This window comes from Neofelis nebulosa, chromosome 1 (assembly GCF_028018385.1).
Source record: "Neofelis nebulosa isolate mNeoNeb1 chromosome 1, mNeoNeb1.pri, whole genome shotgun sequence".
Taxonomy (NCBI): domain Eukaryota; kingdom Metazoa; phylum Chordata; class Mammalia; order Carnivora; family Felidae; genus Neofelis; species Neofelis nebulosa.
In genome coordinates this window covers 239,678,331-239,701,363 of record NC_080782.1, presented here as the reverse complement: position 1 = coordinate 239,701,363, position 23,033 = coordinate 239,678,331, and the positions used below count along the sequence as shown (strand labels likewise).

The following is a 23,033-nucleotide window of genomic DNA, read 5'->3' as shown; positions in this document are numbered from 1 at the left end:
AAAGCAAAGAGGCATATTTACAACAACAACGACGGCGACAACAACTCGGGAGTAAGCATCCAGCGTGCCCGTACATCCGTTCATTCTCCCACAGCGTTCGGCCTGCCAGCTTTGTGCCAGGCACGGCGACGTTCAGGGATTCACCAGACGGCACGATTAGAACTGCAAGCAGGAACCACAACTGGTTTTTAGTTCCACAAAACGATGCAAAATGCCTCCCCTCTCGAAGTCAGCGTGGATGCGTTTGGACAACAGGGGAAAGCAGTCAAGCGAGCGTCAAACAGTGACGGCCTCTGTAGCCTCCTGGCTTTTGCGTGTCAGGTCTACTTCGGCCGACACACAGCGCTTACTGCTCCCAGCGGCCGTCATGCTCGTTTCGCACAAACAGCCGACGGGAAAGCCTCCTGCTAAGCAAGAGGGGCGTCTGGACACCGGGTCCCTGCGGTAATCCTGGAATTGAATCCCCTGGACTTGGGAGCTTCTAGCGCCGAGTTCCACACGTGCGCCGAGCTGCTCCAGGGCAGCGGGGCTGCTTGTCGGGCCTGTGTTTCTCCCGTTACCTTTCTTTAAAGTTTATGGATGTGTTTTGGGAGAGACAGAGAGACAGCACAAGTGCGATAGGGGCGGAGAGAGAGGGAGAGAGGCAGAATCCCAAGCAGGCTCTGGCTGTCAGTGCAGAGCCCGACGTGGGGCTCGAGCCCACGAAACCGCGAGGTCACGACCAGAGCCGATCGATTCCAAGAGCCGGACGCTTAACTGACTGGGCCCCCCAGGCGCCATCCCGTAGGCTTCCCGATGCCTTACACTGCAGTCAGCCACGGCTCCACTGCTCTCATCAGTGGGTCCCCTGCGCTCTCAAGGGCACGGCCACCTCTCCTGCGGCCAAAGTTGGGAACTTGGGAATCATCTCTGGCATCCCGCCCACTTCCTCACTTCCACACAGAATCGATTCCACGGCCAGCGGCTCTTACTTCATAAATGGTCTTAAATCAGAAAACCTCTTCTCATCCCGACTGCCTACTCTCCCAGGCTGGTCGTCCTCGACTCTCACCAGGATTACTGCCAACAAGGGGCCTCTTCGAACCAGGCGGCCCCTCGTCAGCAGGCGGCGGATACCGGAAACCAGAAACCTGATCTTGTCACTACCTGCCTTGCAAACACTGTCGGTGCTTTCTCTGGTCCTCAGAGTAAATGCCAGAAGTCCTTCACAGCATCTACAATGCCCGCGTGATGCCCATTTCCCCTGACCGCACGCTGTGCCAAGCAGCCCCTCCTCCAATGGTCCCCATGGGCTCCCCCCCGCACCTCCCCCCAAGGTGACAGTGGCAGGAGAGCAGAAAAATACGGCAAATGGAGTTGGGGAGCAGGGAGGGGACACCGCGAGCAGCAGCGTCATTACCTGAAAGCTTACCAAAGAGGCTTGTTCGTGTACTGGTAATTTTAGGATAGTTTTACATTTACTGAAGAATTGTGAGGATAGAGAGTTCCCACACACCTGCCCCAGTCGGTCGGTGCGTCTCCTCCACTGTTACCGTCTTCCCTTGGTTGGGCACGGGCGTCACAACTAGTTAACCGATATTCCTTCACGGCTGTTAACTAAAGTCGGCATTTACTCACTTTCCCTTCGTTTCTACCTAATGTCCTTGTTCTGCCCCAAGGTCCCATCCAGGACGCCACACCGCACGTAGCCCGTCACCCCTGCTTAGCTTCCCCTGCACACCTTGAAAGTCTCTTCAATTCCCTGACCTTGACACTTTTGAGGTGGGCCGTTTGGGTATTTTGTACTCTGTCCCTCAGTTTGGGTGACGGGTTTGGGAAGGAAGCCCACAGAGGTGAAGAGTCTTTCTCGAACATCATATCAAGGGCACATCCTATCAACATGGCTTCGCTGTCGATGCTGACCTGGAACACCCGACCGGGGGAGTGTTTCTCAGCTTCTCCTCTAGAAAGTTCCTGTAATTTCTCCCGCCCCTTTCCATACTGCATTCCCTTGGAAGGAAACCACCCTGCACATTCACACGTAACTTACGATCCGTTTCCTGGAGAGCGGAGCATCTATCTGCATACATTGTTGAAATGCTTCTGCACGGGAGGTTTGTTTATTCTCCCCGTTTATTTATTCAATCATTTACATCACTGCGAACTCAAAGGCAGAACTTCTATACTTTCTGTCATGTCCTAGTAACTGCCTTATTTACTCAGTTGCTCAAATTGTCACAACTTTGGCCACTGGGACCTCTTTTCAGTTCGCCTCCCTTTGACATACACACCCCTCCTTGGGTGTGTTTCTGGGCACTTTCTTATTTCCTGGAGCTTCTGGCTCGTGCTTTACACTCAGCCCTGGAATCAACCATCTCTCCAAGGAGCCTTGCTGTGAGTTGGCGTGAAACCGAGATCTGAAAGCCGGCTGTGTGCACAGCTACTAGGACCAAGATGGTTTTTAAAGAAAAGAGGAATCATCACCATAGATGGTTTGCATGAATCTCCTCGGGGCACAGGGATGACCTTTTGGAATAGAGACCACAATTCTCTGGGTTTTTTTCTTGGACAAAAATGATATGTAATAAGTTAGAATAGATGACACAGGATAATTATGGCAAAAATGAATGTGCCTGGAAAACCATAACGCTCGGCAGAAACGTAAGGTATTATGATTTTCATCAGCTTCAAGTGAGGCCCTGTGGGCTCCTAGACTTGGGTTCCAGGAGTCAGTTTGGCAACACAGAAAAACAAACTGAAGGGAGTGCCACTGAGAGTAGGCTCATTTACCTAGTAATTCTTTCAGTCTTCTCTGATGTTTGGTCCTTTTAAAAACTCTGCCAGGTTAATACTTTGTGTCTCTACTGGCATGACGGCTTTTGACCACAGAGACATAAAAATGAAGCTAAGAGTTTCTCCTCTGGCAACAAGCACAGAAGTAAAGTGGTTGAGTGTTCGCAACAGCCTCCTGGAATGCGAAAGTCTTGGACTTTAACCTTTCCTTCCCCCCGCAAAATTCTTGGTGCAAAGGTTGAAGGGTAGAGCACAGGGAGTGCTCTAACCAGAGGCAGAAACACGACACTTACTGGGCATCGAGCTCACTGGGCTGCGGCGGGGACCTTTCTCTCGGAACCACCATGACTCAGAATGATTATAAACTAAGTTGATAGCTTTACCACAAAAGTCTAAAGGAGCTCCTACAAAAATAGATGAAGGGAAATCTTATTGCTGATGGCTGGATGGCAGGCAGGCCTCTCCGATGTCAAGGGGAACAGTTAGGATGTGAGGTTAGAAACAACAAACCGCAGACTCCTGGGGATCGTGCAGGCCTCAGGGCTCACTCCACTTACATCTCCCATGTTCTAAGGACCAGCTCGATCTCAAGTCAGAATTTAGAGGTCAACCGAGGAAGACGTGGGAGTCGGGAGGAGAGGCGGCACAGAGAGAGAATGAACTCTTGACGGTTTCATTATCTGTAAAAATGGGGACCATCTGACCTACGCTTTGGGGACTAAATCGGGCAGCACAGCGGAAGGTATCGGCACGTAGCAGTTTCTGCAAATGTTAGTTGCTGCTGTTGTTGTTTTTCCTGATCATCGGAATGATAAATCTGAACCTAAAAACTTAACAGGGGCCATTCACCCAAGCTCGTAGAGGACATAAAACACAGACAGACGGCGTGCAGAGGAAGCTACGCGTGAGGACTCCCTCCGTCATTCACAGACTGCTGAAATCACGCAACTTCTATCCCGCGGGGCTGAATCATTCCACCCTCGTGTCTGGTGTGGTACGACACGATCGTGCTGCCCAGTGGGTACAAAACGGCACTCCCTTGCTACTCACAAGCCTTCCTGCATGTTTGCGTTCTAGCAACCCGTACATTTTCTGCAACGGTTGTGACAGACACTGAACCCACGGCACCCTTCGAAGCATTCTAGTCTAGGCTTTGAAAAATAAGAAAATGAATGAAAATATCACGTTATCATCGTTTCTTTCCGGCAAAACCTTGACGTGTTCTTATTGCTCAGAAATGGGGTACTTAACATAAACCAAAAAAACACTGGCGGGTGGGGGTAGCGTATGGCAAGAAGGGGAGAAAAACTCACCACCGGCAACTGAATACAAAGAGTTCAAGCTCAGCCCGGAATTCTTGGCAATTAAGAAAGTTGGTTTCCATCAGGTGTTGCCAAACGGTTGAGTGGCGGGGGGCGGGGGGGGGGGTGTTAAGTAAACGAATGCTGTGCTTATAACCTGTATCTTTGCATGTGCCATGGATGTGTTTAAAGGCAGGTAAGGACATACCGAGGGAGGGGAAGTGACTTTCTCCTGGAAGCCAGAGCCAGCAAGAGCACATCCTACTACAGTAGGCTGTGGTTACCATGTGACCTCTTTTCTTCCCCGAGGGGGGACATGTCGTTTTAACTACTATTTAACCACCAAGTTGTTTTCAAATGGTGTTTGGAGTGTTGAGAGGAAACAACTATGGGCTCGGACTCTACCAAAGGCTCCTGTTGCCACGGTTGCACGACTTGGGATTTATTTCCCCGTGGGGCTCCCTCAGTCAGGGATAGAGTCCCTGACTCTATCGGGCGACAGCCACTCCCTCGGGCTAGAGTCAGCACCGGGACAGGGCTGCGTGGCAGCACCCTTTAGCTGATGAATGGGGGGCGGGGGGTGACCAGTGGGAGACAAGAAAGAGGAATGTTGTGTTCTCTGGGACTTCCTTCAGGCCGGGCTCTGGCCACAAGGAGGCTCATCCGTCAGTGGGCCCAGAAAAGGTCAAGGGATTCAGAGCTGATGACGACTCATTCTAAACACAGCTCACCTGTGTGGTTTTTATTATTCAAAGGTCAAAAGCATGACGTATTTGATTTCTGTGACTAGGTATCATTCGGAGAGCATCAGTACGAGGCAGAGGTATTCTGACTCGAAGGAATGGCCTAAAGTTCATCCGCCATAGAAGTCTTAAAGTAAGGAGGTTAACAAAGTTGTCATTTGGCCAGGGAGGAACGTAATTTGAAGGGAGGTGTTCTCATCTTTTGCTACTTAATATAACTCTTTACGTTGACCTAGTAAGTAGTTAAATAACATATTTAATAAACACCTGGTAAAAATTACACTTCCAAACAGGAATAATGCCTCCCAGATCATTTAAGCTTTTATATTGCAACTCTTAACAATTTCACCAATCGCTACTCCTAGGGGTACCCTAGTGTTCGGCTATGAGCCATCCCCTAAGACATTCTGTTTTGGGGTACAGGCTGGCTGCATACAAGAAAATGAGAAGCCACTGCTGGTCTTGTCTTACAAATCCAACCCTATAAAGCGACGACAGGCGTAACTTCTCCACACGTCCCCCATTCATCTTTGACATGTAACAAACCATGTGAATTAATGAGATCAGACAGAACCACATTAAGAAAAATATTGAGGTTTAAAAGCAGAACCATTCTATTGTTGGTGTTAACTGGAATCCGAACACTTTCTCATCCCTGGTTTGAACCACAATCTTGTTTTTGTCTCCCAAGTGTGCGAATTCCAGTGTGGAAAATATTAGGTTTCTTAACACAATGACATTTCATATAAAGAGCAGAATTTTTAGAGAGGTTTCTTACAACATTCCTGGAGGCAGGGTAGACCAACACACCAGCCAAAAGACAAACACAGAAAAGGATTTACTTTTTTTTCCCCCTTTGATGGAACCATATGGAAGCTAATATTTATGTGCAGACACCATTTAGGCCTTGGTCTCAAAAAGGAGAAGCTGAGCACGGCTACTGGGAGAGTATACAGAACAGAAAATCTACGGGAGAAAGCCATCCTGCAGCATATCTTCTTGGAGCACAGTGGGCTTTTCGTGCAGGAGCACAAGCTACCGGCTACAAGCACACAATTTAACCTCTTGGTTGCTTACTATCACGAGCCAAGTCATCTGCCTTTCACGTGGGTCCGTAGGAGACCCTCACCCCAGTGTCGTGTTCTGCAAACACGTGAAACAGCACAGACTGCCGACGGCCTCGGTCTCTGCAGCCAGAAGTCACAGGTTCAAATCCTGACTGTTCGACTCACTGCCTCTAACATGGACCAAGGACTGACCTGTTTCAGCCTCGGTGAAATGGGAATAACGATCATTCCCACCTCCTAGGGTTGCTAGAAGATTGCATCAACCAACGCATGCAAACCATTTTAAACCAGTCCCTAGATGTGGCACAGTTCACGAAGGGCCAGTAAGGCTCAAGTGGGAACTGAGGCGCCATCAGTGTGCCCTCTGCACCGCAGGACGGCTCCGAGGGCAGTGCACTGATGGAAGAGCAAAGCGTGGCTGTGGTGGGCTTTTGTCATCTCTGGTTCGGCGGGGCCCCATGAAACTGCAGGCTTTGCAGGCGGGCAGATTTGTTTTCTCAACCCGCGGTGGCATTGGGCGGATTGTGCCCACAAGAGCGCCCCCTCCCGGCAGAGCTGGAGGAGCGCGAGCCGCACACGGACCCGATGGTCGTCTTCGCCTCTTCCGCTCCTGCCCTCCGCACAGGGCAACACAACACACAACCACAGCGGTGCCCCGGGCAGAGTGAGCGCTCAGCAAGTACCCGCTGAACACACAGCTGAAGGGAAGGACCTGGGGCTCCGCGAACACCCGCAACAGGCGTTAGACCGAACAGATCTAGGCAAGGAAACCTTGACGTCAGACCCACTGCGACCATATTTCTCCAATACTGGATGGTATTTCCTAAAAGCAATTTTTATCAGCTAGTTAGGGAGATCAGCTGCAAATAAAATTGTCAATACATTGAGATCCAAGAACATTCGCATGTTCCTTAAAATATTTGTGAGAACATTTTATGAAAAACCACGATGGTCACTTCCATTTACAATTAAATTTTCAGTGCAAATACTTAAATGAAAAAACGAACCTCCCAAATTACATAAGACAACAAGCACTGTAGTACCTCAAAGAGATTTACTTAGGTTCTAATTTTTCAATGGGTAAAACAAATGCCTTGGAATTTCTAGCAAAGGCATGGCTAAGCTTTCAGAGAAAGCTTACAGGACTTCTTTAAGCTAAAGAAATACACTGGGACCTATTAAAACCAATTTTTTTGATAATTTATGACAAATTTATAAATTTCCTACATTTTAAAAGTTAAAACCTGAAATTTTATCCTGGCATCTAAATACATCACAGTAACTAAAAATTAATTTGTTTGGGATACAATGAACTAGATACATGCTCAGAACAAAGGACACAGCTGACGCATCACCTCTAAAGGCAAAAAAAAAAAATGTATGGAGGAAATATGAAACAGCTTTCAGTATAGATGGTGCAAAAACATAACTCCAAGAGCTAATATTAAAACCTAACCCATAAAACGGGAGGGTGGTGAGGGGATGGGCGAAATCGAGGAAGGGGACTGAGGTACCAGCTGCCAGTTATCAAATAAATAAGTCACAGAGATGGAAAGTACAGCATAGGGAGTACAGTCAATAATACTGTAATAACAGTGTTCAGTGACCCATGGCAGCAACAATATGCTGCTGACCCTGGCATAATGTACAGACCTGCCCGATCACCGTGCTGTGCACCTGAAACTAATATAACGTTGTATGGCAACGTTAAATTATATTATAATTTAAAATATATACAACCCACAAAACCCTGAAAGAAAGAAGGTCGCACAGCAGAGTTACCAATCCTCGTTTTGTTTTACCTTGCACCATGAGCATCGGTTCCTTGCCCCCGCCGTGTGCCAGCATCTCCCTGCGATAGCGCTCTCCTGCCGTCCTGGTGGGGGAGAAGAAGAGACCGTTACAGGCACTGACACGGGCAGCCCGCCCAGCCCCCGGTCACCCGTGTCTTAGTTTCTCCAAGTGAAGCCACGTTGACGGAAAAGCCGCCACCATGAGATAGCTCAGCCCTCGATTTTCCTGCTTCTAAACATCGACTTCCAATTTTTGAATTACTCTAATAAAGTCAAACTAGGTGTGAAATATTTACTGTAAAAGAAGTGTATTTTTAGCTTTGTTTCACAGCAAGCAATCTCTCTTCAAAGAAAGGATTATTTCGTTTATGGATCATCTACTAAGTGGAAGCTATCCTATTCTCCATCGTCTTTGGGATTATCTTAAAGTGAGGTTTTGGAATTATTTATGCTGAGATGAAACAGAGAGAGAAAAAATAAGACTGTGAAATAAAAGCGAAGGAGAAAAAGCTGGCAGGAGAGGGTTAATTACACCCGGAGACCTTGGCTTAGGGTAACAGCTAATGGAACAGGAAACTGACTCTTGAGTATACAGGTGGAAAGGGCAAAGTTCGGAACGGCCCGTCTGTATCTTCCGATGCTCTGTCTGCTGGACTCTGCAGGGAACACCGTCTGTGATGATACGTGCAGGCAGATTTTGGAGAACTTTTATAGATAGAAATTCTCCAACTTAATGGCACCCGGACACAAGGCTCTTTATAGCTACTTTTGTGTATTATGGAAAATGCAATTCGTTTAATGCCAGATGACTGACACCCATGATGACCTAAGTTACATAAATCATGATGTTTTCATTGCACTATTTCTGGAGCATCTTTGCATACGGGCAATTTTGCAAACGTGGTTTCTAATCAGAATTTCTGATAGTGTCACAGTATCCAACATAGGTTGATGTCAAACACGAAGTGGGTGCTAAGGCAAAGCGTGTCCTGAATTAGGAAACATGGACAGAAGGCTGGGCCCACCCAGGGAGGGGACAGGGTGGCTGAGAGGCCCTGCCTGACCTCTGGCCTGGGGGAGGGGTGTACCTCCTCCTGGCCCCTGGCTTTCTGGTGAGGCATCCAGTCTGGTGATTTTTTCAGGAGTGGGATCAAAAAGGATCTTTTGACATAGGTAAGAAATTTTCTAGCCCTATGAGTATTTTTACTAGCTTACTTTTACATGTCTATAAAAGTGTGGCAGACTACATGTCTAGGCAAGAATGCACACATAAACGAGATATAAATGCAAGAAATATATGTACTTAATAGTATGTGGTCTTCTAGTAAAGTGCAGTTCCTTTAAACAAGGTAATATTTTGCCTGTTTATAGAAATCTCCAGTGAAGAATCGTAATTCCCCGAAATGATTTATTATAGTCAATTTTGGCTTTCGGTCTTTTGAAAATAACAAAATCCGAAAAGCAGACCGAATGTCTGCAGCATGCAAAAGGCAGGAGACAAAAGAACATGTGGCTACGAAGCTGCAAAACATTTCAACATTCTATGACATCAGACTCAAGTTCCAAAGACTTTGGAACTGAATGTGATTATTAGATGCTAAGAAAATCCCAACCTGCATCGAGCTGCATGAAAAGCTGGAGTTGGGCAGGAGACGGGGAGGGGGCTAGGAATCAGCAGACCTGTTTTATCAGCTCACTCCAGTCTGAACTGTGAGGCCTCGGACAAACCACTTGCCCTCTCCGAGCCTCAGTGTCCTCTCGTAAGAAGTACGTGCTCTGCCAGGACAACCGTGAATGCAAACTAACGCGCCATACGGAAATTTTAGGGCACTCCGAAAATCCAAGGTGCCATTCATCTTCAACCACATGAAAGCGGTGAAGACACCTGTCATCATCCACGGCTGCCTGACAGGTATTTGGAGATGCGTCTGTGTGGTGAGGAGACAAGATGTTTTAAACGAGTATGAGACCAGATCATCATTAGTGGTTTGCTTTCAAGGAAGCACCTTCCAAGGACTCTGAGACCAGAACTCAACTTCCCCAAGGTTGCGGTCGAGAAGCATCCTGTGGAGGCCCACTGGGGGCACGACAGGATACTCCTGTGCTTCTGATCCTGGGGATGCGAGGCTGCCCAGCCCAGACCCCGCTCTCCGTCCTCTTCCAGCCCGCCGCCACCTCGCATGGCCTGTCTCCACGGCGGGGAAGGGGTTGGGCATCGTACGTCCCTACCTGAAATCCACCTACCCGGATTCCCTCACTGAATCACTACAGGCTCCCACGGTCACCAGCTAGCCTGAGGCCCGAGACTCAGCCCACAGTCATGTTCGTGAGCCTTCCGCTGAGTCAGCTGCGGATTCTCCCGTCTGAACCACTGCCCATCCCGATGGTGGAAATGGTGAGCAAGGCTACTCGAGAGGGCGCCCAGGAGGCAGGCCGCGGGAAGCGATGTGGGGCAGGGGTTCTGCAGCTACCGATACTAAGTGGTGGTCAGCGGCCCCCATGAAGGGGAGCTGTGGAGGAGCCGTCAGGGGAGCGGGTCCCCTTCTTCAGACTGCCACCGTCTTCCACGGGAAGAAAGCGTTCCAAAGTTGGGCAAAGGGGGAACCTTCCGGAGCAAAGTGGACCCTGGCATCGAGAATCAACGCTTCCAATGGTGCTGCTCCCAAATGACTGAGAGTAGCGAGCCCTTCGTTGGGCAACAAAGAGGAAATCAGGTGTTCCGTGTGACTGACTCCTCGGAAGTTTGTGCTGAAAATAAGGAAGGCCGTCTCAAGTAACAGGAAGCACAGAGCAGTGGGGAACAGACAACAAGACAGGCTGGAACAGCCACGCAAACCCACAGGGGACGCACGGGAACACAGCAGTCTAGGCCCACTTAGGAGGCACAAAGAGCCCTCATGCAGAGGTCCCTGCGGGCGTGACAGGAGGGTGCCACACCATCACCGGTGTGTGACAGCCGTGAGTGCTGCGGGGCGAGGTGGAGGCTCGGGGCCCGGCCCCGTCTCGGGCAGCCGGTCGGAAGGGCCTGGCAGTGGCCTGCACTACGGGGCAAGCGGCTGAGGTTCCCGGCCTGGCTTCAGACGCAGCGGGGTGGCAGATTACTGGTGTCGGAGAAGAATTCCTCCCCCTCGTTACCTGTTAAAAGGGTCTCGTCGAAAACACTCCTTCCAGACCATGGAAGCTACCGCCCTGGACATGAGGTAAGAGTAATACTTGGCACCGTAGCCCACGAGGTGGCTGAATCGAAGCTGCCAGGCCTGCCAACACAGAAACAGCAAAGGAAATAATTACATCTTTGTATCTCCAGGTATCACGCACCAGAACACAATGGGAGCACAGGAGGAAATCCGCAAATGTCTGGATTTAAATTTAACCCTCGAGGGCCACGTCGCTCACCATATTAACATTTTTCCACATTTTATACACTGTTACGGACTGAAGGGCGCCCCCCCGCCCCAAAATTCGTATGTCGAAGCCCCCACCCCAATGCCGCAGAATGTGACTGACTGTATTTGGAGATAGAGCCTTTCTTTTAAAAGGGTGGCTAAGCTAAAATGGGGCTAATGCAGGGGGACTAGAGTCCTTCTAAGAAGGGAGAGACACCAGGGTGGGATCAGAGGAAAGACCATGTGAGGACACGACCAGAAGGCGGTCGTCTGCAAGCCGAGGGGAGGAGCCTTGAGGAAAGCAAACCTGACACGCTGAAGCGTTTCGTACAAGTTCGTCACTGCTGGGGCTCAGCTCTGTGACAGACATGGAAAGCCGGCAGCCCGAGCTCAGCAGGAGAAGTGAGGATCGCGGAGGGGGCTGGGCTTTCACACCCGTCGTGGCCTGCGGATGCCTGGTCATCCACGCCAGAGGGAACCATGGGTCTGGCTCTGAGTGCCTCCGTGCTTTTTGAGGACAATCGTGTAGCTCTTATAAGAAAGGCCATGTGAGTTTTCATGGAAGAGTGCTCTCCCACTGGAAAATTCTCTTCCTGCCAATACCATTCTTTCCTGGGACCTAAAGGCTCAAACACCTACCTCCTGATTGGTCAGTAGTAGGAAGGGTATCCAAGTGCCAACGCATAAACTTACCAGGCCATACTCACGGTGACATCACGACGACAAAAGCTAGAATTCTAAAAACTGTCCTCAAAAGACGGATTTATGACTTAAACATGACATCCACTGTCTTCTAATGTATGCTTTAGTTGAACATTAAAACTTTTTGAGGAAAAAAAAAAAGCTGCAGCCCACGTATTTTTTAAAGATGTAACCAAAAAACTAAGCCTTATTCATGACTGACAGATGGATATGTTATACTTTCATTCGTAATTTTTTTTTCTTATTTATTTATTTATTTATTTATTTATTTATTTATTTATTTTTTCAACGTTTATTTATTTTTGGGACAGAGAGAGAGCATGAACGGGGGAGGGGCAGAGAGAGAGGGAGACACAGAATCGGAAACAGGCTCCAGGCTCTGAGCCATCAGCCCAGAGCCTGACGCGGGGCTCGAACTCACGGACCGCGAGATCGTGACCTGGCTGAAGTCGGACGCTTAACTGACTGCGCCACCCAGGCGCCCCCATTCGTAATTTTTTAACAAAGGCATAATTGATATACTACAGAAGTTTTAGGTACACAACATAATGATTTGCTATTTGTATATATTGTGAAATGATCACCACAGTAAAGCCTAGAAGCCTGTTTTTTTTTTTTAAACTAAGATAGTCATTAACAAATCTTTTAATTCCCTGGAAAATAAAGTATAAACTGTAATCCTTACCACAAACCTATAAACTAGATAAGCAAATTCTACCTGATTAAGAACAAACATTGAGAACACAGACAGTTCCCTGATCACAGTGTGTGGCAAATTCTCGAACATCGTCTAAGTCTCGTATCTACTCCACAGGGGCTTATGATGAGGTCCCAGTGCTGGTTATTCTCTGGGCGTGTCCCACACTTTCAGACAAATAGTTTGCCTGGATTGGGCAAAGGAGCTGTTACAAAAGAGGGTGTGCTAACGTGACATTGTCAGCTATGCTTCGATGTTTTAGGAGCACTTAAAAAAAGGAAGAGCACAAATAGATGGAAAATGGCAAATGGGAAAAAAAAAAAGGAAGGTACGCTGAGGCGTTCCAACTAATTTTGAACGTGAGGATATCATGCAGAGAGAAACAACTACCCTCCGTATCCACTCTCCCCATTTTTCAAAATGGCTATGCTTGGAAGTAAAGTGAGCACCTTGTGAGTCACGTTCTTAAAGGAAACAGATGTGCCCCTTGCTCCTGAGGTCTGTCACGTCGGGCCATCTGTGAAGGTGAGCCTCCGGCGAGGGGGAGCTGCAAGCCGGGAGCGTGGTTTCGGACTCCACGTGGCCACCGCCAGCACCGGGTGGGTGCGTTCACGAGGCTGCTGTCTGGGGTCTGTTACAGTCACCGGACCTGGATCCTTCCTAACTTGCCCCAGGCACAGGTGCCAGCACCATAACAACATGAAGGGCAGCTGGACTGAGGCCCAAAGGCTCAACCGTGGCCTCGCCCCAGATGGGAGAAAGTGACTGCACACTGTGCAGTCAACAGGTACCCTCAGGGGGACGTGGGGGACACGGAAAACTCAGGCTACCTTTCGCATCCCGTTTCTGTGCAAGGGGTATGGAAATTGAAGGCAAATTGTCAAGGACCATCTATGGGTCAAAATCCATTGCGATAAACTTTGAGTGACTAAAGCTTGAGTCAAAGGGTTAGGTCTTTCAGAGTTCAATTATAACCCATACAGTTCTGGATACTCTGTCTTATTAAAAAAAGGGGAGGGTCTATGTCAATTTTTGTGGTATGCTGGCATCTTAATGGGCCACTGGTAATCTTTCTCACATAAAGCCGCTGGGAGGCGATGATATCTTTCGTAACGGAGTACGGCCTGCTGTTTTAATCTGGCTCTTATGCGATGGATTATATAAGCCTTTCTCAAGGTGGAAGTCTCGAGATCAGAAGCACACAATTTAAGGTGCCCCGTCTGAAGCTTCTTCTCGGTGATCTGCCGTAACTAGTTCGGTAGCCTTTGTAAGGCAGAGCGAAGTTTAATTTTGTTTAGATTCCAGCTGGATACGCTTTCGTTTTGCCTTGAATGCAGGCCTACTTCCATAAAGGCATTTGATTTGAGCCAAGGGATTTCTAAGTTCGTTCACGTTATCAGCTCATAACTGAGTCCTCACATAAACAGAGTCATAAAAATCAGACCTTTCGGAAGTGTAGAAAGAGACATCGGGATGCGTGCAATGCTCAGCTTCCTGAGCTGTCATGGTGTCTGCTGAACAGCAACATGCCCGCCGGGATGCAGATGCTCTGGCACAACGCACACCTCGTCGCGTCTTGTCCTTTAATTACAGGTTTGAGTCCGGTACTACACCCTTCTCATACCCAAACATTTCACACGCCAAATAAACTGCACCCACCTGCCACCTTTCATCAGAGGCCTGCACGTTTATGGTAGACGAAGACCTACGGTTCCACTGCTGTTTGACCACAAACAGCTGAATTCCTGCTGATTCAACCTCATATTAAGACCTTATTATAATTTCACTCATTCATCAGGAAAAGGAAAAGGCAGCACTTCATTTTAAGCTCAGGAGTTAACGATATGACTCTCCCTTTGAAGTCGAACGTTTCATGTCCTAAGGGACAAGGTCAGATGGACAGAAGTTTCTACCCTTCCTTTGAAGTGTAATGTGCGGATCTGGTCTTAAAAACCAAGGGCACCAACCCCTTCGCTGCTTCTCTTTTATTCTGTGCAGACCTTCTTCTAACCCTGCCCCTGTCCCACGGCTTGGTTATGACAAACCTCTTGGTCAGACACGCCCAGGGATCCCACATAAAAGACAGGAACGTGGAGCAGGTGAAGAGTGAGTGTTCCAGGAACTCTGTGGAAACCGTCACTTGCTTTAGAACTCAGGCAAGCAGGGCCCTCTGAGGCTTCTCATTCGCTGTCGCTCCTTCCTAACAGCGCGACTTTCCTCCGTCCGAGTTAGAGACCGGACCGGAAGGCCAGGAACAGAAACAACAAAGCATCTGGTGACCTACGATCTACCTCAGTTTTGAACCCAGAAGAGGGGCTAGTGCAGAGTAAGCACTCATCAACTACACGCTAAATGTTCAATGACTGAACTAATCACCTCTTAAAAAAAATTTTTTTTTAATATTTATGTTTGAGAGAGGGAGTGTGAGCGGGGGAGGGGCAGAGCGCGAGGGAGACACAGAATCCGAAGAGGCTCCAGACTCCATGCTGTCAGCACAGAGCCGACGTGGGGCTCGAACTCACAAACCTCGAGATCATGACCTGACTGGAAGTCGGACGCTTACCCAACTGAGCCCCCCCCCCCACCGGCACCCCTCATTTCTCTTATACTCACAGCACACCATTTCTTCATTTCTAGCTATATGTGTATAAACGTATTTAGCTAAAACTTATTTTAAAAATTTTTTTTTTTCAACGTTTTTTTTTTTTATTTTTTTTTTATTTTTGGGACAGAGAGAGAGACAGAGCATGAACAGGGGAGGGGCAGAGAGAGAGGGAGACACAGAGTCGGAAACAGGCTCCAGGCTCGGAGCCATCAGCCCAGAGCCTGACCAGAGCCTGACGCGGGGCTCGAACTCACGGACCGCGAGATCGTGACCTGGCTGAAGTCGGACGCTTAACCGACTGCGCCACCCAGGCGCCCCAAGCTAAAACTTATTTTAAAACAATCTTTATCGGTGGCATTCGAAGTTGCATGAGCACAGGAGCGACACCCATCGCCTCCTTGGCGTGTGCCGTACGAACCGAGATTTCCTTCAGAGCAAAGACCACAGTGCTGTGTCTACATCTGGGCTCAGCACGGCATGGGGACCATGAAAGGAAATCAACAGCTGTCTGCTGGCTGGCTGGATGAACAGATGGACAGGTGGACAGATACTAAAGGCTTCGTTTAGGATGATGCTCGATGTTCCTGAAAAATTAGCCTTTGATTGCAAGGAGGAGGCGAGGAACAACATTTATATCACAAACGAGAGGATATCACAGAGCTAAAAGCAAATGTTGGATCTCATGCTGACTATTAATAGTAGGTTTTTTTAACTACATTTTTTTTTTTACTATTATCTGAAAAATGACATAAGATTTTTGAGGCTAATTTCGACACCAGATCTCCAGGTCTGGACTCTGTGTAGTGTTTTGTCTTCACGGACAGACCATTCTGACTTTTCACATGAGGCACAATCTTGCTGGTTTGTGGAGGAGCTCTTAGGGTATCAAATCTGTGCCATCCCAAAGTGTTTATTTGGCCGCCACGGAAAGCAGAAGGACATATTTTCCCATCTGCCTTCTCAAGTTTATATTCTCTCTTAACATATGCATACGTATACATTTTCCATGAATCAATGTAGACTAGTTTTTCTAGTTTGATAAAAACTCCCCATGGACACTTTACCAGAACCTGAGAAACGACAGTGCCAAACAAACTAGAATTCTCCATTTGAAATACAAAGGGATTTAAATTTTTTTTAGTCTTTCTTTATCCTAGAGAGAGAGACAGAGCGCGAGCAGGGAGGGGGCAGAAAAACAGGGAGACACGGGATCCGAAGCAGGCTCCAGGCTCTAAGGTATCAGCACAGAGCCCGACGAGGGCTCAGACCCACGAACCGAGAGATCATGACCTGAGCTGAAGTCAGACGCTTAACTGACTGAGCCACCCAGGAGCCCCAATACGAGGTGATTTTATTTTTATTTTTTATTTTTTTTACTTTTTAGGTATTTCAGCTATACGAGGTGATTTTAAATGAAACACAGCTATTGTGCTTGACACACCCCCAGGTAGTCCCTATGTTCCCGTTCATGCCTTAGGGAAACCTCCTCCCCTTGAGCGTGGGCAGGACGTGTGCCTTGCTTCTAACCAACAGACTATGGCAACGGCAATGGGATGTCACCCTCATCGTGAGTTGTGTTAGACACAATGTCTTGTCTGATGAGCAGACTCTAGAAACTCTCCGTGGTGGCCTGAGGAACTCAGCGGCTATGTTGGGGAAGCCCATCCAGCAGGAAGCCAGGTGAAGCCTCTAGGATCTGGGAGGAAGGATTGCAGACACAGGGGTGGCCTCTCGGGCAGCACGGTGTCCTACAGTTGACGGCAAGAAGTTGGGGCCCGGGGTCCCACCACTGCAAAGATACGGACGCTGCCACTGACCTGGACACAGCGGTCAGGCCCCAGCTAAGCCTGCAGCCAGCCGACCCCTTGGCTGTGGGCTTGTGAAGGCCCGGGCACAGGACGCAGCCATGCTGTGCTCTGCCTCCTGACGCACAGAAACTGCGAGTGCGCTGGTTTGAGCCAGCAAGCCTGCGGTAATCTGTTCCACAGCAACAGAAAACGTGCATCACTGTTTATATCAGAAGGTGAGAGTTGTACTCAGAAACGCCACTAAGAGGAACTAAGAAAACATGGAAGGGATACCTGTATTTATCAAGTGTCTCTTCAACAAAATGTTGTGAGGGTGACGTCTTCAGAGTGATTTCATTAATTTGTACGAATAGTTACGTTTTACAAATAGAATCAAGCAAGAGTGATTTGGTGGAGGCCATGGGCGCAGATGGTTGAATAGCCCCTCCTCATTCCCCTCTTCCTCCTAGGAACAGAACCACACCCCTTCCTTAACGTGTCTGAGCAAGGCTGCGGCCGCGGTGGCCGAGACGCCATCTCCCAGGCTTACATTCGAGCAAGCACAGGTGACTGGAAGTAATGTGTACAACCATGGCCTTCAAAACAAAGTGGTTCATTCTCCTCCTCCTCTTTCCCCCAGCCTTGAGAAGTGAACACCAGCCACCGCATCAGACCCTGACTGAAGCCATGTGTTGAGGGACCACCAGCCCAACAGCCCTATCTGCCCATCCTTGCCTTGTCAGGCGGGAGGAAACGAACTCTATCGTATTGAAGTCACTGTATTTTGTATTTCCAACTGATGACCACAGAATCCAAAGCCAGGTGTCTTTCTAAATTCAAAGCACATGCTCTTGGGCTATTCCATACCACACATCCTAAAGTATCAAATTATGGGACCTACTTGCTTTCCACAAATGGGAAAATTATAATCACCCTGATTTCAAACTCTGGACCCTTAAATCATATTCCTATGCATGATTTGTGTGTATTTGACACCTATGACTTAGAACTTAATTTCTATCATACTAGCTTAAACACATCAAAACATACCACACAGCTACTTTTATAGCTAAAAAGGAAAGACCTTTACAAGTGATAGTAAGTGTTACAATTAAGTTAAAATGTTAACACTGCTGGACTTGGGGAGGCCTCTGGGACCTAGGAGTGGCTTGACAGCCAGGGGAAAGCCGTCTTATGTATCTTAATACTAAACCTAAGTATAATAATAAGAGTAAGTTAAAATATTAACACTGCTCCCCGATACATAAAAATACTTATCCACATTACATAAGTTCTTCTCCATATGACTGTTCAAACCTGAATAATTTCCCAAAGTGCCATTATGAGAATTTTCTAACCCCCAAAAGACTCCTATGCCATATGTGTTTATGACACAAATCCTAATGACAACTAGAAGAAATTTTCTGTGCTCATTGCAGAATTATGGCGTATTGTAAGGAGACAAGACCGTGTGAGAAGAAAAAGAATCATTCCTAACAAACAGACCAAAGGTCTTCAGGCAGTGGAGACGAACATCAGGCAAACCATTACGGATGCACCAAATATTAACTAGGAGTGCGTCTCTTCAGTATGCCAACCTCAATTACCAGTTTTATTTATATGTGGACAGTGCGGGGGATAAAGCTTTCACCAAACAAAAACAACATCCCTGGAAATGCTGGACCGTGCCTACGAAAGCCAGTCTATTGGCAGAGAAAAGGTGTAACTCATTCAAATGTTTAAGTTGTTAAAGTGTTCGTTAGATGAAATATGGGTGGTGACATTAATCTAAGTAGATGAGATAATAAATGAAAAACAACAAGCATGGAAATGGAACCAAGACAGGCTAGCTTTTTTCTTCTTCCTCTTTTTTTAAAATTTTTAAAATGTTTATTCATTTTTGAGAAAGAGAAACAGAGTGCAAGTGGGGGAGGGGCAGAGAGAGAGGGAGACACAGAATCCAAAGCAGGCTCCAGGCTCTGAGCTGTCGGCACAGAGCCCGACGCGGGGCTCGAACTCATGAACTGAGAGATCGTGACCTGAGCTGAAGTCGGATGCTTAACTGACTGAGCCACCCAGCCACCCCTAGCTTTTTTTCTTCTGAATGAAAGCTCTTTAACACTGCTTCTCCCCTTGCCTGTACCATCTCAAGAGAAAAAGTAGGTTCCTCTCCACTCTAAAGGAACCCAGGGTCAAGTAATGAGGACGGCCATGAAATATGAGGGCTTCTGTGATCAGGAGGGCACCCAGGAGAGCAAGAGGGACCCCTGTAGGAACAAGACACCATCTCTGGTGTTAATACAGCCACCAAAAGAAGAGGGATATTAAAACACCAAAACGAAAAACAGAAAACAATTGACAAAAATGGCAATAGTAATTCCATACCTATCAATAACTACTCTAAATGCAAATGGACTGAATTCTCCAATTAAAAGACACAGAGGGGCACGTGGGTGGCTCAGTTGGTTAAGCATCTGACTTCGGCTCAGGTCATGATCTCACGGTTCGTGACTTTGAGCCCTTCATTGGGACCTCTGCTGTCAGTACAGAGCCCACTTCAGATCCTCTGTCCTGCTCTCTCTCTCTGCCCCTCCCCTGCTTGCACTTTCTGCGTCCCTCTCAAAATAAATAAGTAAACTTAAAAAATAAAAATAAAAACACAAAAGACACAAGGTGGCTGGCTGGATTTTTTTTTTTTTTTTTTTTTTTTTTTAGAGAGACCCAACTATATGCTGCTAACTAAAAACTCACCTCAGCTTTAAGAACACACGAAGGCCTAACGCGAAGGGATGGGAAAAGATATTCCATGTAAACGGGAAGCACAAGAGAACAGGGATAGCTACACTCACATCAGAAAAAATAAACTTAAGACAAAACAGTAACAGAGACAAAGAAGGTGATTACTTAACGTCAACAGAGTCAATTCATCAAGAAGACAGAACGGTTGTAAATATACATGTACCCAACATGAAAGCACCTCAATACATTAAGCAAATACTAACCATTCGGAAGACTAAAACACACAACCATACAATAAGAGCAGGGAACTTCAATACCTGACTTTCAATAATGGACAGATCACCCGGACAGAAAATCCACAGAGAAACTTTAGACTTGAACCATACCTTAGATCAAATGGTCCTAACAGACATATATATACAGAACATTCCAGGGAAGCCTGGGGGACTCAGTCAGTTAAGTGTCCAACTTTTTGATTTCGGCTCGGTCATGATCTCACGGCTGGTGAGTTCAGGCCCCACGTTGGGCTCTGTGCTGACAGCAGGGAGCCTGCTTGGGATTCTCTCTCTCTCCCCTTCTCTCTCTGCCCCTCCCCCACTCACGCTGTCTCAGTCTCCCTGAAAATACATAAACTTAAAAAAACCATTTAGAACATTCCATCCAACAACAGCGGAATACATATTCTTCTCAAGCACACACAAAACATCCTCTAGCATCGATTGCACGATAGGCCACAAAACAAGTTGTACTAAATTTAAGAAGACTGAAATCATACCAAATATCTGTTCTGACCACAATGGCATGAAATTAGATGTTAATAACAAGAAGAAAGATTGAAAAGTCATAAAGATGTGGAAATTAAACAACACACTTCTGAACAACTACCAGGTCAAAGAAGAAACCAAAAGGAAAAATCAAAAACTCTCTTGAGACACAGGAAACTAAAACTCTATCAAATGTAAATCTATGGGATACTGCAAAAGCAGGTTGAAGATGGAGAACCTCAAAAAAGAAAGAAAAAAAATCAACCTATATTTATACCTTAAGGAGCTAGAAAAAGAGGAACAAACTAAGCCCAAAGTTAGCAGGAGGAAGGAAATAACAAAGATCGGAGTGGAAACAGATGAAATAGTGACTAAAAAGACTATAGAAAACATCAGCGAAACTAAGAGCTGTTTTTTTTTTAAATAAACAAAATAGATGAACCATTATCCAGATGTACCAAGAAAGTGAAAAGATAAAAATTAGTAATATTAGAAATGAAAGAAGACATTACAACTGACACCACAGAAATATAAAGGATCATAAGAGACAACGAATAATTATACACCGACAAACTGGATAACCTTGAAGAAATGGAACATAGATCAATGGAACAGAATAGAGAGCCCAGAAATAAAACCACTTGGAGAAAAGTGGCATATCCCCACTTCTCGGGATGTACCCAAAGGAAATGAAAACATCATCCTGAACAGATGTCTGTACTCCCATGTTAACTGCAGCATGATTCACAAGAGCCTAGGTATGGAAATGACCTAAGTGTCCATTAACGGATCAATAGATAAAGAAAATCTGGTATGTATATGGAATATCTGGCCTTAAACATCAGGAAATATTTGTTCGTGACAACATGAACGAACCCAGAGGGCATTGTGCTGAGTGAAACAAGCCAGACAGAGAAAGACATACAGGACGGTATCACTTATATGTGGACTATTAAAAAAAAAAAAAAAAAAAAAAAAAAAAGCCAAACTCATAGAAACAGAGAATAGAAAGTGGTTACTCAGGGGTAGCAGACACAAGGGATTATACTTCGTATAATAAAAGAGTACAAACTTTTATTACAGGATCGATAAGATCGGAGGATGGAGTGCATAATACGATGACTATAGTCATACTCGACTCTATAATTGAAATTTGCTAAGAGTAGATCTTAAATGTTCTCACCAAAAAAAAAAAAAAAAGACAAAGGTAAATATGTGAGGTGATGAATGTGTTAATTAACTCGGGGGAAAGGGATCCTCTCACAATGTATACGTGTATCACATTACCATGGTTTTATACTTTAAACGTCTTACAGTTTTGTTAATTATACCTCAATAAACAGAGAAAAAAAGAGCATACGCATATTTTGAAGGAAAAAAAAAGAAGGGATACTGCTTCTGTCTTCACTGTGGTTGTGAACAGTTCGAGAAAAGAAGTCAGTGTCTACAGCGAGACAAAAACCATGAAAGCAAGCACGGAAAACACGAGTGCTCCTTGTAGACAGTGGGGTTTTCTGCTCCCGCGTAAAGAAGTGATGCAGAATGGACGGCAGCTTCTCAACGTGGGAGAAAATCCAAGAGCAGGTGCATCACCCACGGATTCTACATAGGAACTCAGAGGAGTGAACGCACACAGTCGGGCCGTGTGGGCAACCGCTTGACGCTCACTTCCCTCCTCCAAGGGACCGGCTGGTCTACAGGTTTAGAACCAACACCTCCAACCTACCTTCGAGCAGGCAGACAAGATCCCCAGCCTGGGACGTCAAGGTCAAACATGGGCTTGTCTACTTCTGGCATTAAACAGACAAGCAGAACCCTGGAATCTCTTCCTCAGAGCCCTTACCTGTTAGATTTCAGGCCAATCACTCTTCCCTCCTCGCTCTGCTGCTTGGCTCACCAGAGAACACAACAGGGAAGTTCCCGCTCCTGCAAGTCTTTGTCCTGGCTCTTCCGCTTGCCTCAGACACTTTCCCCAGAGATATGTGTACGGCTCAAGGCCCGCACTTCTCATCAGTTTCTGTGCAAATGATCTTTCGCTGCCCAGGGCTTTTCTGAGGTTGAAAAAGGGACATTTGTCGCTCAGTGCTGATCGTGGGCACAATCAGGAGGCTGGCAACGAAGGCCACTCCTCAGTTGTACTGCTGCCCTCCTGCCCCCGGTAGCTCTGGGCCCTCATGGCCGGAGGGGCCCGCTCGCCCCCTGGGTCCCTGCTCATCCTAACGCCCAACATGGAGGTCTTTGCTTGACCTTCCACGACACGCCCTCGCATGTGGTCGGGGCCCGGTTCCCCCCTGCCTGACGCCTCAGCCTCACCCCAGTGCCTTCCGGGGCAGCGGATCTCCGTGAGGTTGGACCCAAGGGCTCGGCCACAGGGCCACTTTACCCCCGCGCCACAACCACACCTGGCCCCGTCCTCCTTCGCGTCACTGGTCAGCACCTGGGAGGACTGCCACTGACACCAGGAACGGCGAAGGGGAGAACGGTTTATGGAGGTGAAGGGTGAAAACACACGTGTTTAATATTTTCAAAGTATTATCCCAGGTACAAATGAGTTTTTATTGTGCTTTTAAAGTCTTCATAGAGAAACCTGGAGAGGCTGTGTGTGTTTCCCTCCCTGAATCCCCAGAGCCCTTGGGATCTGTGCTAGCAGCAAGGGTCCACATCACTCCTTACAGAC

The 23,033-nt window shown here is 47.2% G+C and overlaps 1 protein-coding gene across 4 annotated transcripts in view; it reads right to left on the bottom strand.

Annotated features, from left to right (window-relative positions):
• The window catches only part of MIPEP (mitochondrial intermediate peptidase), a 163,805-nt gene that overhangs the window by 18,266 nt on the left and 122,506 nt on the right, over nucleotides 1–23,033 (bottom strand). Inside the window, exons 17-18 of one of the 4 annotated variants that reach the window (XM_058689846.1) lie at nucleotides 10,812–10,933; nucleotides 7,686–7,759 (exon numbers count right to left, since the gene is read on the bottom strand). The exons of 1 other annotated variant lie outside the window; for it this stretch is intronic. In XM_058689846.1, coding sequence (XP_058545829.1) covers nucleotides 7,686–7,759; nucleotides 10,812–10,933 — 196 coding nt within the window. Of the gene's footprint in view, nucleotides 1–7,685; nucleotides 7,760–10,811; nucleotides 10,934–23,033 lie in introns of those variants that run through there. 2 more of the 4 variants (XM_058689855.1, XR_009250138.1) reach the window with 2 other exon arrangements.